Source organism: Bicyclus anynana, chromosome 25, assembly GCF_947172395.1.
Source record: "Bicyclus anynana chromosome 25, ilBicAnyn1.1, whole genome shotgun sequence".
Taxonomy (NCBI): Eukaryota; Metazoa; Arthropoda; class Insecta; order Lepidoptera; family Nymphalidae; genus Bicyclus; species Bicyclus anynana.
This window is the reverse complement of record NC_069107.1, coordinates 6,825,526-6,841,018: the sequence shown is the minus strand read 5'-3', so window position 1 is coordinate 6,841,018 and position 15,493 is coordinate 6,825,526. Positions and strand designations below refer to the sequence as shown.

Here is a 15,493-nt window from a genome sequence, read left to right as displayed (position 1 = left end):
GGCGCCAAGTGACTGACGCGTTGTTTCGTTTCAAGGGGTATGTCGTGCCTGGTTCTTTTTACACGCTTTATGTAAGAAAATCTTGGAATCCTAATTTGGCCCACTTCCCGGTTTTCGATTAGGATGAAATTTTGCACACGCTCTGAGTTCTGATGATGATGAAAAAATAGTCACGTGACTTAAATCCAGTATTTGTAATTTTTAGTGCGTGCGTGTTTTTTAGTTTTTTAAACTATTTAAAGTTATTATTTTAAAATTTATTTGGGTTAACAAACAGTATAAACTAGATCGTTAACCAGCCGTTAACACAGATTAAATACAAAAATACGGGTCGAATAGAATGACAGTTTTTGATGTGAAACGTCTATAGTCGCACGTAAAACCGATTCCTGGCGTGGCGACGCATGCCGTGGCGACGCGTCGCCACGCTATAAAATGATATATGTATATACAGTCTATATGCAGTACGGAATACGGTGTGGCGATGCGTCGCCATGCGCTATTTTATTTTGTCATTATGATATTATTTATTTCCTATCACAATATGTTCTTTTCTGCATATTACTTTTTCAAAATAATGTCGATGTATCACATCTGCCAGGCGCCCTGTGACGGCTCACAGTTTTTTTAATTGTATACATAAGTAAGTGTGCTGACAGTAAAACAATTTTGTAAAGTAACAGAGGATCTGCGATCATTACCTTCGGAGCTTCAGAGATGGGTAAAATCTGTTCGATGATATCCATACGACGCGAATCAGTGGACGCACATTCTATACTAAAATCTGTTTGATGCGATGCGTCCGAGGCTCACGATACTTTTCTCTGGACGTCAGCCTTAAGCGTATTACATATTATGTATGTAGGTACGGGGTACGTAAATGTCAGTAGTTCCCTTTACAATTTCCCTCGGCCGCTATGTGGGTGATAGCTCTCTTATCTTCGTTAGATGTCGGCCCACACTCTCTGTGTCGTCTATTTAATTATGATGCAACGAACCGCGGAGAGATTCCGCCTTTGTGAGTTGTAACTAGTAGATACTGCATACTGTGACATTATCACGAATAGTGGGGCTTATTTACAACTCATCTAGCGGACATCCCTCGACTTTATACCTCTTTAACCCGACCCTCTCGTCTACTAATTATAAACTACCTCCCTGACAATTTCATTTTTGTACGTCAAACAAATTTCGTAATGAGTGGCTTTGGCATTTATATGTGGCTTTCTTGTGGTACAAGAATTATTAAAATCGGTTTAGAAGATCCCCCTACAATACCACCAACTTTACTTGTTTACAACATAATTATATAGACTAACGAACGCCCGCGACTGCGTCCGCCCTTAGATTTCTTCAAGCAGTTAGTATAAATCTAAATCCTAGCGGATGTCTACTTCTACTAACTACCTCCTTGCTGAGTCTCATGTTTGTAAGATAAGAAGTTGTCCATATTTCGTGATGTCGTATATCGTTGTGTGAGTTTCGAATTCGTTTCTATCGCTTTCTATGTAATACAATACCTTAGAATCTAACGCATTCGTCTCAAATATATCTCTATCTAAAATTTAGATAGATATTGGAGACGAAGTTCTCGGGACTAAGTATGTGAGCCTTTGACAATCATTGCTATGGGTTGGCAAATTCGTATGTAACACTCGATGGTCCGCGTGGGCCGGGTAGGGATGCCCCGCGCGTACGACTCCATACCCGCGCAGTCCTTCCTCCCGTCGCCCGCATGGAAGTGTCATAAACGAACTTGCCAAGCTTTAGCGCACGCAGACCGCACGCTAGGGGTGTCCACTTTGAAAAAACATCGATGTTTTTTTCGATGCGATATATCGAAACTGTACATCGATTACTTTCGATGTATTATAAGAAAACATCGATGTTTTGTATAAATCGAGTACTTTTTAAAGATTTTTTATAATCCACTAATTTAAGCATTGTATTATGTATATTATACTTTGCAAAAACAACATGTGTAACAGTTTTTTTTAATGTCATTATAGACATAGAGTTTATACACATAGACACTACCATAGAATAATACCAAAAGGAAGACACTACTCACTGCACTCATACGCAGTGTTGCCAACATTTTTAAAATAAAAGTGGGGCTGTCGGTAAGAGTAAAATTTTAGTGGTCACACTTGGAAATTTTAATTGGTTGATTCGATGTTTTAACACTAAAAACGAGTATTCGATGTATCGCATTGTAAACATCGATGTTTTCAATACATCGATATATATCGAATATCCCTACCGCACGCTGTCGACGACGTCTATTCCAAACAGTCTGTGGTTGACATTAGTTTCGCTTGTTGCAGATCTAGAGGGTAGGGCGTGGTGCGGGCGGCGGCCGCGAGCCCGGCACCATGGCTACGGTGGACGGGCGGCCGGCGCAGTATGGCGTCACGCTGCGGCAGCTGCGCGAGCTGATGGAGACGCGCGGCGCCGAGGGGCTGGCCAAGATCAACGCGCTCGGCGGGCCGCAGGACCTGTGCAAGAAGCTCTTCACATCGCCCACAGATGGTATGTACCTTTACCTTTGCTCGCCCACTTCTCATCGTTCATAGTGCATTCAGCGGTAGGTACATTTACCTTTGCTCGGCCACTTCTCACCGCTCATAGTGTATGCAGCGGTATGTACCTTTACCTTTGCTCGCCCACTTCCCGCCGTTCATAGTGTGTTCAGCGGTATGTACCTTTACCTTTGCTCGGCCCCTTCTCACCGTTCATAGTGTATTCAGCGGTATGTAACGTTACCTTTTGCTCGGCCACTTTTCACGGTTCTTTTTACCGACTTCCTCTAAAAAACTTTCTTCTTAATTATTCAGTGTCGTTTATCCTTTTGGTTTTATAAATGTGCACCGATAAATTATAAATTAAATATAAGCAAGCGCTTAGCTGCAATCACGCCTGATAGTAAGCGATGATGCTCTATGCCTATGGTGGAACGCGCTTGCCTAGAAGACGCCTATTCACTGTTGACTTGAAGATACCCATATTGTAGGCGGTGAGAAAAACTGAAGCTGGGAGAGCATTCCACATCTTTGCTGTGCGTATAAGGAAAAAGGAACTAAAGTATACCTTTGCTCGGGCACTTCTTACCGTTCATAATGCATTAAGCGGTATGTACTTTTACCTTTGCTCGGCCACTTCTCACAGTTCATAGTGTATTAAGCGGTATGTACTTTAACCTTTGCTTGGGTACTTCTCACTGTTCATAGTGTATTAAGCGGTATGTACCTTTACCTTTGCTCGGACACTTCTAACCGTTCATAATCTATTAAGCTGTTCACATCGCTACATATGGTACGTAGCATTAGCTTTGCTCAGGCACTTCTGAACGTTTATCCTTTTGTTCTGGATGTCCAGGCAACTCGTACTGAACGATTTGCATCCATATTTATAATACTCATAGCTACACTATGGAATGACTTCTTGCGTTTGTGTTTCCTGATACCTATAAAACAAGAGTGAATGAAATTACTAATCAAAATTTGGAAGGATTTCTCTTACGAATTTCAGGCACAAATAAGAAATAGGTACTTACTCGGTCTTATAAAAGAGTAAAATATGGTGAAAAAATATTTTTTCAGAAGAAGTAAGTAACGTCAAGAGTTACGAAGGAACAAGTCAATTTTCGTAAGTTTATTTACACAAACATAGCTGAGTCCCGTCACGAGAAGGCCATGTAGAAAGTAAACACGTTACTTTAATATAGGTTTTACGAGTTTACCAATATCTTTGCGTTTAGGCTTCTAGATGTCGAAACTTATATGTTCACCTGTATATTCAGTGTAAAGGAAGATTATTATATATGATATATATTTTCAACGCCCAAAATTGAAAAAAACCTAAAAATGCGTGTTTTAAAAACGCTGTCTTGTGAATATAATTGTGAAAGCGTTTGTTGTATTTGAACGCTTTTTCAACGTCCGGTAAAAACTCCCGTGCGAATGAAGGCTAAAATTACTTAAAAAAGGGCAAAAGTTTAATAAAAAACGCATATTTCAGCACTCATGTCAAGGGAATCAAATCAAATACAAAGGCTGTCCTTTGCTAGCCACTCACCATCCAATAAGTCCACGTGTCGCTTGGTCGACATTATGTCATTCACATAGCGACCAACACACGATCAGTTTTATCCGATGTCCTGCCGTATAGTGAGAGGCTATCATTACGGAACGACATAGGGATCAAACTCCTTAAAATAAAGATGAAAAGAAAACTATGATATTTGGCAAGAAACATTGTTCTCGACATATTTAACTTAATGAAAACATGATAAAAAAACCTTCACTTAAATAACTATAAAGTTGTTGGCAAAGATACGTTTTACTATACAGTATTTTCTATGGCAGAAAGGCGCTCTCAATAAGTACGTACAACGATATGAATCGTAACATTTTCCGAACATTTCCCGCTTGGTGACTTCGATTTTCCGATAACGTCAACCGGCCTATCGTAAGTGCTACTGTGTCAGACAAGATATCTATCGGCATTGAAAAAGAGAACTCATATTAAAAGGTCAATTTTTTTTTTAATTTTTACTATTAGACTAGGCGCTGTGAGTTATTGAGTGTACATAATTTGAGGACCGCGTTTACAGTTTTGAACTCAGATAAGCATATAGACTACAAGCCCATGTACAAAATTAACCTGTGAAACGAACCAACGTGCTTGAAAGGCTGTTAATATATCAGAAAACAATTCTGAGCACTATGCCGTCATTACTGAGCGGTACAGGTGGGTGCGTGAGCGAATGGGATATCTCAGGTACGAATGAGGAATTACGACTAAGGGCTTGTTGTCTAATACTGAAAATTGATATAAACCAGTTGTTCAGTTCATATCTTTCAAATTCAAATTTAAAAAAAAATCAAAGTTCATTTATTTCAAGTAGGCTCAATTTACAAGCACTTTTGATACGTCTGTTGACTATTTATAAAGATTCTACCACCTTTTCCGGCAAGAAACTCAACAGTTGCTCTTTAAAAAAAAACATACAATATTATAATATACAATTGATGACAACATTACAATTTCTTATAGTTTTACTTTCTGTGTGAAGGTGGAATCTGATCCAATGGCCTCCAAGCATCCTTATCATTAAGGAACTCATCAATGGTGTAGTAACCTCGACTAAGCAAATGTTTTTTAACACATTGCTTAAAGCTATGCATTGGCAGGTCCATCACAGTCTTGGGGATCTTGTTATAGAAGAGTACACCCAAACCTACACGAGATTTTTTTACTCTTTGGAGACGATATGCAGAAATAACTAAAGGTTGACACCAAAGCCATGGCATGTGGGTATATCTGAACGTGGGTGGCTAGCATTAATAAGTTCATCGACACACGACCACGTAATGAAATACTAATGAAATAACAGTACTTTGACGGTCATGGCGAACGTATTCGGCGTCTATTGATTTAGTATTCCTTGGAGTAATGCTATGTAGGAAATGCGGCCATGGGGTTCGGATTAGTGAAATATGACGTGACCTTTTGATCAAAAGACCAATATATAATTAACTAGCAGTCGTTGAAAAAGAGTTCAAGTATAGTATGAAGTTTAATGAAGGTCTATTCAGTGCCTAAAACCTCCGTCTTGTGAATTTACCGCGTATACCACTGCGCCACAGAGGCCGTCAAAAATGCATTTGTTGTATTTAAACGCTTTTTAACGTCTGTTAAAAGTGATACATTTGCCTTTCGTGCGAAGGCAAATGTATCACTTTTTCTAACTCTCGTGCGAATGAGGACTTGATTTTTTCACAACTTCAAGGGACCGCAAATCTGAGTACCTCCGCGCATTCCCAAAATAAACGTTATCTACAGATAGGCAGAGAGTTGGACAAAAGAGTGATTTTATAAGGGTTCCGTTTTTTCCTTTACATTACGTTGCCTTTGTACGGAACCCTAAAAAAGCACAGTCGGAAGTTCCAACGATCGCGAGGGTCGTAATCGTGTTTTCATCCCTAATGGATCTCCCTTTATCTCCCCGCTTTAATTACCTTTCTTAAAATAGAGATTTTTATGGGCGCACGGCTCAGCATTAATGTCCGGGTAATTATCCGTGTTTCTCACACGTCGCTCATCAAAAAGCAATTAGCGACAGCTCAAATAGTCCGTGACTCAGTATTTATGAAGATACAATATCGTGAGCACTTTGCCGCATTGGGGCGGTGAGACGATTGCTCTTTGACTAAACTCCTATTGAGTTGATTCAGCCTACTTTAACGGCCCAATACACAGCCAGGCCTTGTTGTAGGAGGACTAGCGGATGCCAGCGTCTTCGTCCGCCCGTAAACCTCCTTCACCTGACCCTCTCTCAAAATCCATCAACTAACTGATAACTGCCTGCCCTGCCAAATTTCAAGTTTGTGACATAAAAAATGAAGGACTTTATTTTGTACTTACGAGAGCCTTTAGACCCCCTTAATCCGGCCCTGCCGCAAAATTTGTTTGTAATAGACGTGTACCGATTATAAACCACCTCGCTGCCAATTTTCAAGTTGGTTAAATACGTAACGTAAGTACGTCCGATACGTACGATGCGGATAAGTGGACGCCTACGTTAAACGGGCAAAATGCATTTTCAGACAAGTATGTAACACTTCGCAAAGCATATTCGGATAACGTTAGCACTAATTGTGTATAGAATGTTATCGCCGTTTAGTGTTGGAAATAGTAGTCTGTGACGCATATGACGTCGCTCGATCTCGTGTTGCCTTCAGTGTGCACGTGGCGTTCGAGCCGTCCACATCTCTTGTTGTGTAATTCTTTATGGGTTACTTGGGATAGGTGGAGAGAGTGACTTGAGTGGAAAAGGGGAGTGTTAGTCGACTGTCAAAGGATCCTTTAACCCTACACACATCGTTCGCAAGTACGTGACTTCACTCAAGGTCATTCTCTGCCATTCTAGGGTCTTATTTTGGTTACAGTTTGATTTGTTAATTAAGTTGTCTTGACAAGTGTTGTGAATCATAACCTTTGTTCTACATTAGTTTTCTTATATTTGCAATCACCTTTGAGTCGACTAAAAAGATATAGCTTGAGTTTCGAATTCGTCTCTACTCCTCTCTATCTATAGTATCGTGTTAGACAGAGACAGATAAAGACAAATTCGAGATTCACAACTGTCGAGTTATAAAAACATCTTTACGGAATAGAGCTGCAGATCATTTATAACGGGGCTTTGTAGATGTCCAATTTAATTTTCGTCCTTGTAATTCTGTCGTTGCGAAGGGCCCCCGGCAGTTGGACCTCGACCGACAGGGATAAGTCCCTTTTCAAACATAATGCGGGCCGGCGCGGTACGATTGAGGCTTCTTAATTACGGAAATGTGCATGTCCTATATAATACGCATGTATTAAACTACCTCTGCACTGCGGTTTCGCTTGGTTACATCCTAGATCAGGGCTTCTCAAACCCCTAGGGGTTCGCCATTTGACGGCAGGGGGTTCGCGACCAGGTTTACGTAAAGGTGGCTTGATAACTGATACCGAGTCAGAATTAAGGTTAAAATTGTCCAAAATTACTCCTAACATTGAATCCATTTGTGACAAGAAACATACACACTCATCACATTGATATTACAAAGACATTTCTTTTGGTACTTGGTTGGTTATTCAAATAAAAACCTTATTTTGTTCTACAGTCAAATTTATTTTTTTTTTTGGGGGGTGGGGGTGGGGGGGGTTTTCATTTGTTAGTAAGGTGTTCGCTGTCACTTAAAAATTTTAACAGGGGTTCGTGGAGTCAAAAGTTTGAGAAACCCTGTCCTAGCTGTAATGAATTAAATTTATAATTTCTGCTAAATGACAGTTTCCTTTGAGATTTTATTGATGCCATACAAAAGCGCTATTGACTACAGGTTTCCCCTAACATGCTTACGTAAGTACGTACAACTAACCCCATTTCTTAATCAGCTTCGATCAAACACACAGACGGTATGTGGGTCAAGTTCGCTGCTAAGGGATGATAGCTTGCCATCGTATTATATTTTCATACAGCGAGACCGTTTTAAAAATAGATGCGACCTCCGTCCTATTTGAATTAAATTTTCAATACTGTTTGGTTGTAGAGTTGGTATAGTTTCATTGTTTTCTGGTGCGGGCTACGGACTATTGGCTTTAGCCATGTGGCACGTTCATTCTTTTTCTACAAACGTTAACGCTTCGAAAAGTTAATACTTTAGTTTAGTTTAGTTTTCGAAGCGTTTGTAGAAAGAGAATCGACGTGCCACATGGCTAAGGCCCCTGTAGTTTTAACTGCACAGTTGAACTGTTCATTTAAGTTGTCCGTGTGTAGCCAAAACTGTGAACTGTACAGCGCGCGACGCGCAGCCGCTCGCATCGCGCGCAGGGAGAGTGGTTGAGTGGTGGGGAGTGAAGATTCCGTTACACTCTCCGACAGTTCGGACGGATTAATGTCTTCTTCATTAGACTCGTCTTCTTGTAAGTAAACTGTACAGTTATCTAATAATATTGATTGAAATCTCGATGAAGTAGACAAAACTGTATATGATTCTGGACTGAATTGTTCGTTGTTATAAACTAGTAAGTTTCAAATGATACGTGTGAGGTCATGGCTTAACGCCTGGAGTAGGTAATTAATAGCACTTTTCTATATTTAGCCGCGCAGTGTAGATGAGAGTGTTAAAACCCCTGCTTGCTCCATTGAGACGGACACGATCGGTGCGGAACGCTACGGAACGAAGCGAAGCGAAACGGTGCGAAGTTATAAAAAATTATGACGTCATCTTGGTTTGTTCCTAGGTAGTTCCATTCAAAAGTTAGATTTAGGATTGCGTTTTTTAGAGGACGCTATTTTTTTTTTATGTGTAGGGATGTAATGTGTTGTGTCGCTTGTAACTTTATTATTTATGGTTCTAAGACAAAAAGTTACTTGACCAAAGTTGTAGAAAATTTAATTTGCAACAAAAAATGTTAACAATTTTTTTTTTGTCAGACAAATAGTTTAACTTATATAACGTAAAAACCATTTCACTCCTATTTTCTTCTAGTGGGACGAACACCACAAACTTGGTTTTAGCTTTCCACTAATACACACCCCCTTCCCCCTTCCCCAAGACGCCAAGACACAAAAAATAAAATTGCGTCCTCTAAAAACACAGGGTAAGGCCTAAAAAATGTAACATTTCAATGGACTACAACGTCATGGTCCAATTGCTAAATGTAATCCACGCTAAGGGTCAACGCACACCTTGCAAACTGAATTTGGGAATCTTGGTTGATCTTCCCAAATTCGGTTCGCTGAATTCACAACATTCAGTCGTTAAAATAGAGTTTAAAATTGAAAAAATCTATTTAATTTTCGACTTTATTTGATGTGTGTGGAAATCAGTATTTACAATTCGTTATTGATAAGTCACGTAATTCAATCGGATTTCATTTCTATTAACATTTCCATATATTTTTCAAATTTTGAAGCGTTAGCGATTGTAGAAAGTGACTCGGTATTGTAACATGGTTAGAGCGTCTTGGTTCGGATAGAGAATAACAGCTGAGAAACTCAACAGTACATTTTATAAAATGAACGAAGTCGTGGAAGTCTGTAAGAAGCCTAAACGTTATGTACCGTCTATAACGTCTTAAATATATAATGAAGATCTTCCAAATTGGAGTAAACTTGACAAATAAATATTATTACATTATCGGCTCCTTTCATAAATCGCTATAACGACTCGCCGTAAACTTTATAACGATGGTCGTAATAAAAGATGATCCCTAATAAACTCGGGAAGTGTGCTGCCCTTCAGGCTTTTACGGGGAAATTATTGTTTGAACCATTGGATAGGTACTCTAAAATAATTGTTATATTATAGATCTTAAGTGGTTCAACACTTTTGGAAAGAAAATATGCTAAAGTTTTTAAATATGTCCAAAAAGTATATCCTATCCAAATTATCGTGTGTTAGATTAAATTTAAAGATTAAAGATTGTGTTAGGAGTGGTTACGATAATTTATTTTTGTCCATTATTATATTTGTTATCATTGGCCGGGTTGACCTAGCTGTTTTGTCAGGCTTTTTAACCGTAGAGCTATTGAGGCTGTTTATTATTAACTTTATATTTGCAACAAATTAACAAAGACTGCCTAAATCATTACCTAATCCTTTTCGCTTCGCTTTAATTGGGTAAAAACAAAGTAAAACTGTGCTTCTAGCTAGATTCTACAAATATTAACGTTTTGAAAAATGTATACGAATGGTATTCATTCGCTAGGTCACGTGATCAACCTATCAATTGTGATATTGTCATTCCCATACAATTTTATGTTTTCGAAGCGTTATCGTTTGTAGAAAGAGAATCTATGTAACATGGCTAGAGGTTCAGAAGTAAACAGTGGTATACACAAAATCAGCAAGTTTTCTTGATAATTTTGTGTAATATAATAATTCAAGATATATTGTGCTGAGCTGGTATTTTTACCCAAATAGTGGAATACTGGACATGAATGGTGTTATAGTCAAGCTTACTACTGAAAACAAATAATTAAAATTGTTAGTAGTACCTACGTAAATGCTATCGTGAGTAAATAGAAATAATTTTCACCGGTCACGCGACTATACAGCTATGTTAGGAATATTATTTATGCTAACCACCCACGGTCCGATATATCTGCATGCCTGCAGTGCTGCCGGCATGACGTCTGGTAAAATCGTGTGTTGATTTTGTGACTTGAAGCAAAAATCGTGACCAACACATGATTAGTTTTACCGGACATCATGTAGGCAGCGCTGCAGGCATGTTGGTATTGTTATCACCGTGTTGCAACGGCTTGCGGTACGGACGGCTTCAGTGTGCTTGTGGCGTTCGAGCCACTATGCCAGGCAGGCAGGTTACTTGGGATGGGCGGGGAGAGCGACTTGAGTGGAAAAGGGGAGTGTTTGTTAACAGTCAAAGGTACCTTTAACCCTACACACAGCGTTCACAAGTGCGCGGCTTCACTCAAGGTCATTCTCTGCCATTCTAGGATCTTATTTTGGTTGTAGTTTGATTTGTTAATTGGGTTGTCCTGACAAATGTTGTGAATCATAGCCTTTGTTCGACATTGGTTTTCTTTTTTTTGTGATCGCTTCTGAGTCTGCTAAAATTGCAATTGACCGTGGTTGGCTAGCATTACTGTACAAGCTAATTATTATAAAAGAAAGTTCTCAGCTGCCTTTGTCTGTATGTTCGCGATCAACTTGAAACCTGACATCATATTTACATTCAGAATGTTCAAAATACGTATATGGATCGAGATATTAAATATACAGAAATAAAATTAGCAATGTATTGTATTATTTTAGCTACAAACAGAAAATTTTCCTTCCCGTTTCCATCCTCGCTATAACAATAAAATAACACATAAATACGCGATCACAAATCGCAATAACAGTTGCTTTCAACGTTTGGTAACGGCTGTCGCAATAAAAGCTGATATCTAATTAATTCGGCTATGGCTATGCTATGATAACTGCCTCACTGGTGTAGTAGGTACCTTTGGCTAAGGATCATTTAGTCCTGGGTACAGCCCTGGGTTCCCATATGTATACCATAAGGTATGCTAGCCACTTACCATCCGATAACACACGATTAGTTTTATCTGCTGTCAAGCCGTTAGCGCTGCAGGCGTGCGAGCTTATTGAATCGTCTGTGGCTGGCATTATAGTGTAGTCGTATTTTTTACCGCCTTAAAAAAAGGAGGAGGTACCTACTCAATTAGAGCGCATGTTTTTTTCTTTTTATTTTTGTTTCCACGTAACATCGTCATTTATTAACCAATTTTTAAAATCGATTCAGTAGATCCAGATTAATTATTATCTATACATACTTAATATATTTTTTATTTATTAGGTATGTATGTATACGTAAAGGTATTGTTTTATTATTCTAGAACAAATCAATCAATTATCACGCATTTTGATTTTTAAGGTCTACATGGGGATTCAAGAGTCAATCATTGCACTTAAAAGTGCTCAATAAGTCAGCCACTGAGACGTTAAAACTGATCGTGTGTTGGTCGCGATCAGCATGATGTCAAGCACACCGCGATCAACACACGATCAGTTTTATCGTACGTCAAGCTGTTAGCGCTGCTGACATGTGGGCATATCGGATGGTGAGTGGCTAGGATTGAGCTTATTTATAGACACATCACAAGACACTGAACATATTGACTTGCCTAGTTAAACTAATCTAGGTTTTGATACATAGGTATACATGATACTCGTAACATTTCGCTCGAGATAAAGACGTTACTTCGCGGCAGAGTGGGTGATCATTTTTCGTTCGCAACTGACAGCCACAATCTATCTCCGGCGGAGTATTAGTAAACAAATGCCCGGATCTGGCTCTTTAGAGCACGTGTAGACAACGGTTTTTTAGGGTTCCGTAGGAATACCCAGAGGGTAAAACGGAACCCTATTACTAAGACTCCGCTGCTCGTAAATCTGTCTGTCATCAGGTGATAGACAGTTAAAATTTCACATATTATATATATCTTTTGCCGCTACGCTGTGAGTCGTGATCCTCATGTGTGAGGGTCGTGACCACCTCCATCTCTGATCCTTGACCTTAGGATGTTATGCCATTTTTTCCTATCTCCGGCTACGCGAAGAACATCGTAAACTGTGGACTCGAGTGTAGTGCGGACCTGGTAATACCAACGCATCGGTCTTTTTCCTTCCACCTTGCCAGTAATAACCAATTTTTCCACATTATCTCCGTCTTTCCTGGCAATGTGTCCGAAGTACTCTAAAATACGCTTGAGGCATATGGTAGAGAGTCTTGAACTTTGAGTTGGGCAGGTATAGATGCGTTAGTCCGAAATGCAGTTTATGGAATCCGAAGCATTTTCCTCCAACACCACATCTCGAAAGCGTCAATCCTTTTGCGGTCTGCAGATGTTAGGGTAAACTTCTCAGCCACATAGAAAAAGATGGAAACCTTTCTCTAGATAGTCAGATTTCTTTGAAAAATAAGATAATCCACGTTTAATTGTAACTGTACCCTACACACGTAGTTACAATACTTAAAACACCCCCCTTTTTCCATAGGAAGCGCAATTCAATAACGAAGCTTGTATCAAAAGTAAATCCAGTTACTCGCACTTTTACCAAACACTCATTCATTTAGATTAGAGGTGGGTACGGTGAAATATATTTTTTTTAGACGCGATGGCACCCTGCCAACTGTTCCATTACAGTTAGACGATAGTGCGTAACTCGTGAGAATGCTCCACCTCGATCGATCAGGTGAACTGGTTGATTGCCGATTGATTGAACGTAGATTGAACATTTATTGACGGAGAAACCCAATCAGATGTGCGGCTTCTTACTTCAGACTGCGCGCCACAAGATTTACACATTGTCTACCTATTAGCGATAATGGAAAATATAGCCCTCTCTTTCATTGCAATGGGATGGAAGACAGAAAGACATTTCTTAACACGTAAATGTTCCACCTCAGTCGATCGAGTGAACGGAGGTTTGTTGATCGGATTTATTGATCGTAAACTAAACATTTCTTGACGGTGAACCCAATCACTTGGCTCTAGAATTCGCGTCACAAGATTTCTCATGACGAAAGGGACATATTATCTCATATTGTCTACTTATAGTAGTGACATGGAAAATATAGCTAACGTTATAAGGGGACGAAAGAGAGAAAGACATTTTCTTAACTTATAAATGTCTTGCCTCGCCCGACTAGATGCACGGGGTTTGTAGATTGCCGATTGATTGAACGTAGATTGAACATTTATTGACGGAGAAAATCCAATCGCTTGACTCTAGGTTGTGCGTCACAAGTTTTCCCATAGCGAAAGGGACGTGTCTCTTATTGTCTACCTATAGTAGTGGCATGGAAAATATTGTTCTCTCTTTCGTTGCAATGGGATGAAAGGGAGAAATGCATTTGCTTAATGTTCCACCTCGGTCGATCACGTGAACGGGGTTTGTTGCCGATTGATTGAACATTTCTTGATGGAGAAACATCGACCGGATTCGAACCTACGCCCTCCGAATTAAGACAGAGGTCATATCCACTGGGCTATCACGGCTCTAATACCCATATACATATAATTCATTATTATTACAAACGTAATAAACCCTGTATACCAATGTTATTCAAATGTGTGTTTGTGTAACAAATATTGAACACAAATTTAACACAAACACGAACGAAAACACACACACAAATCACATTTACGTGTACAATTTACACAGAGCTCGGGTGCCTGGGTTGATATTAAAATGTAATTGAGTCAAATCCGTGTTTCGAACCCTTCGCTTTACCCAAAGTGATCATGGACGGCGTACAATTTAATTTATATATATAAGTAGATTTGTTTCAGTTATTGTTTAACTACATAAATTACTTGTTGTTGTACTTACTCGTATCTTCCTACTTCCTACTAATATTATAAACGCGAAATTTGTATGTTTGTTACTCTTTAACGCCGCTACTACTGAAGCGATTTGGTTGAAATTTGAAATTGAAATGGATTTTACTCTGGATTAACATGTAGACTACTTTTTATCCCGATAAAATCCATGGTTTCTCGAGATTTGCAAAAACTGATGATTTTGATGATATGAATATTTGTTACTCTTTCACGCCTCGACTGCTGAACCGAATTATTGCGAAAGGTCACGGAATCTTGAAAACCACTTGACGTACAAGGATGAAATTTGGCAGGGAGGTAGTTTACAGTTAGTATAGACGTACGCTAAGAAACGATTGATTCCGTAAAAAAATATCGGAGCCCGGAGTTTGAATATTGTAGCTGGACACCTTGTCGGTATGAATAAAAGATTAAACCTCAATAGCTCAACGGTAAGAGTGGTTGGACTCGTCACCGAGGGGTGGTTCGATCCGCGCCCCGTTGGTCTATTGTAACCACTCCTAATACAGTCTTTCCGGACTAGTTGGAGGGGAATGGAAATATAGGTCATATGAAAATATGGCAAATATATTTTTTTTAGAAAAAAAAAATAGAAAAGGATTATTCATTAATTCGTTAATGCCATTTTCACAAAAAAAAATTTAAATATTTCAAAGCTCGACCTACGATACGTCCACCAGAGCTCTTGATTCGATGAACTGAACTGAACAAATGAGTCTGATCGATTTTTGTAACATCATCAAAACAATATCCAAGTCTTTTGTTTCACAAACATATATACAAACTATCAGTACCAACTGTTCCAACAACAACATACATAATAAGCTCAAGAACTATTTTACTATTAGTTCATAATACGATATTATTATGAGTCACAGTTTATTGAATTCTGAGACTAAAACGGTTAGTGGAATCATTGAAATTTATTCGCATATACATATACATGGTGCTGGGGAGCATTTTCCAAAACTCCGGGAAAAAAATTTTTTTTACCGAAAATTAATTAAAAATGTTCTAGGAACGTGTGTTCTGAAATTAATGTTTTCGGGGTAAATAATATCTGAA

General features: G+C 39.0%; 1 protein-coding gene across 10 annotated transcripts in view; it reads left to right on the top strand.

The window, feature by feature from the left end:
- The window catches only part of LOC112058339 (plasma membrane calcium-transporting ATPase 3), a 254,080-nt gene that overhangs the window by 141,654 nt on the left and 96,933 nt on the right, over positions 1–15,493 (top strand). For all 10 annotated transcript variants that reach the window (XM_052889311.1, XM_052889313.1, XM_052889316.1 and 7 more), the window contains one exon: positions 2,328–2,532. In XM_052889311.1, the coding sequence (XP_052745271.1) occupies positions 2,376–2,532 (157 nt within the window). In that variant the 5' untranslated portion in view covers positions 2,328–2,375. The remainder of the gene's footprint in view (positions 1–2,327; positions 2,533–15,493) is intronic.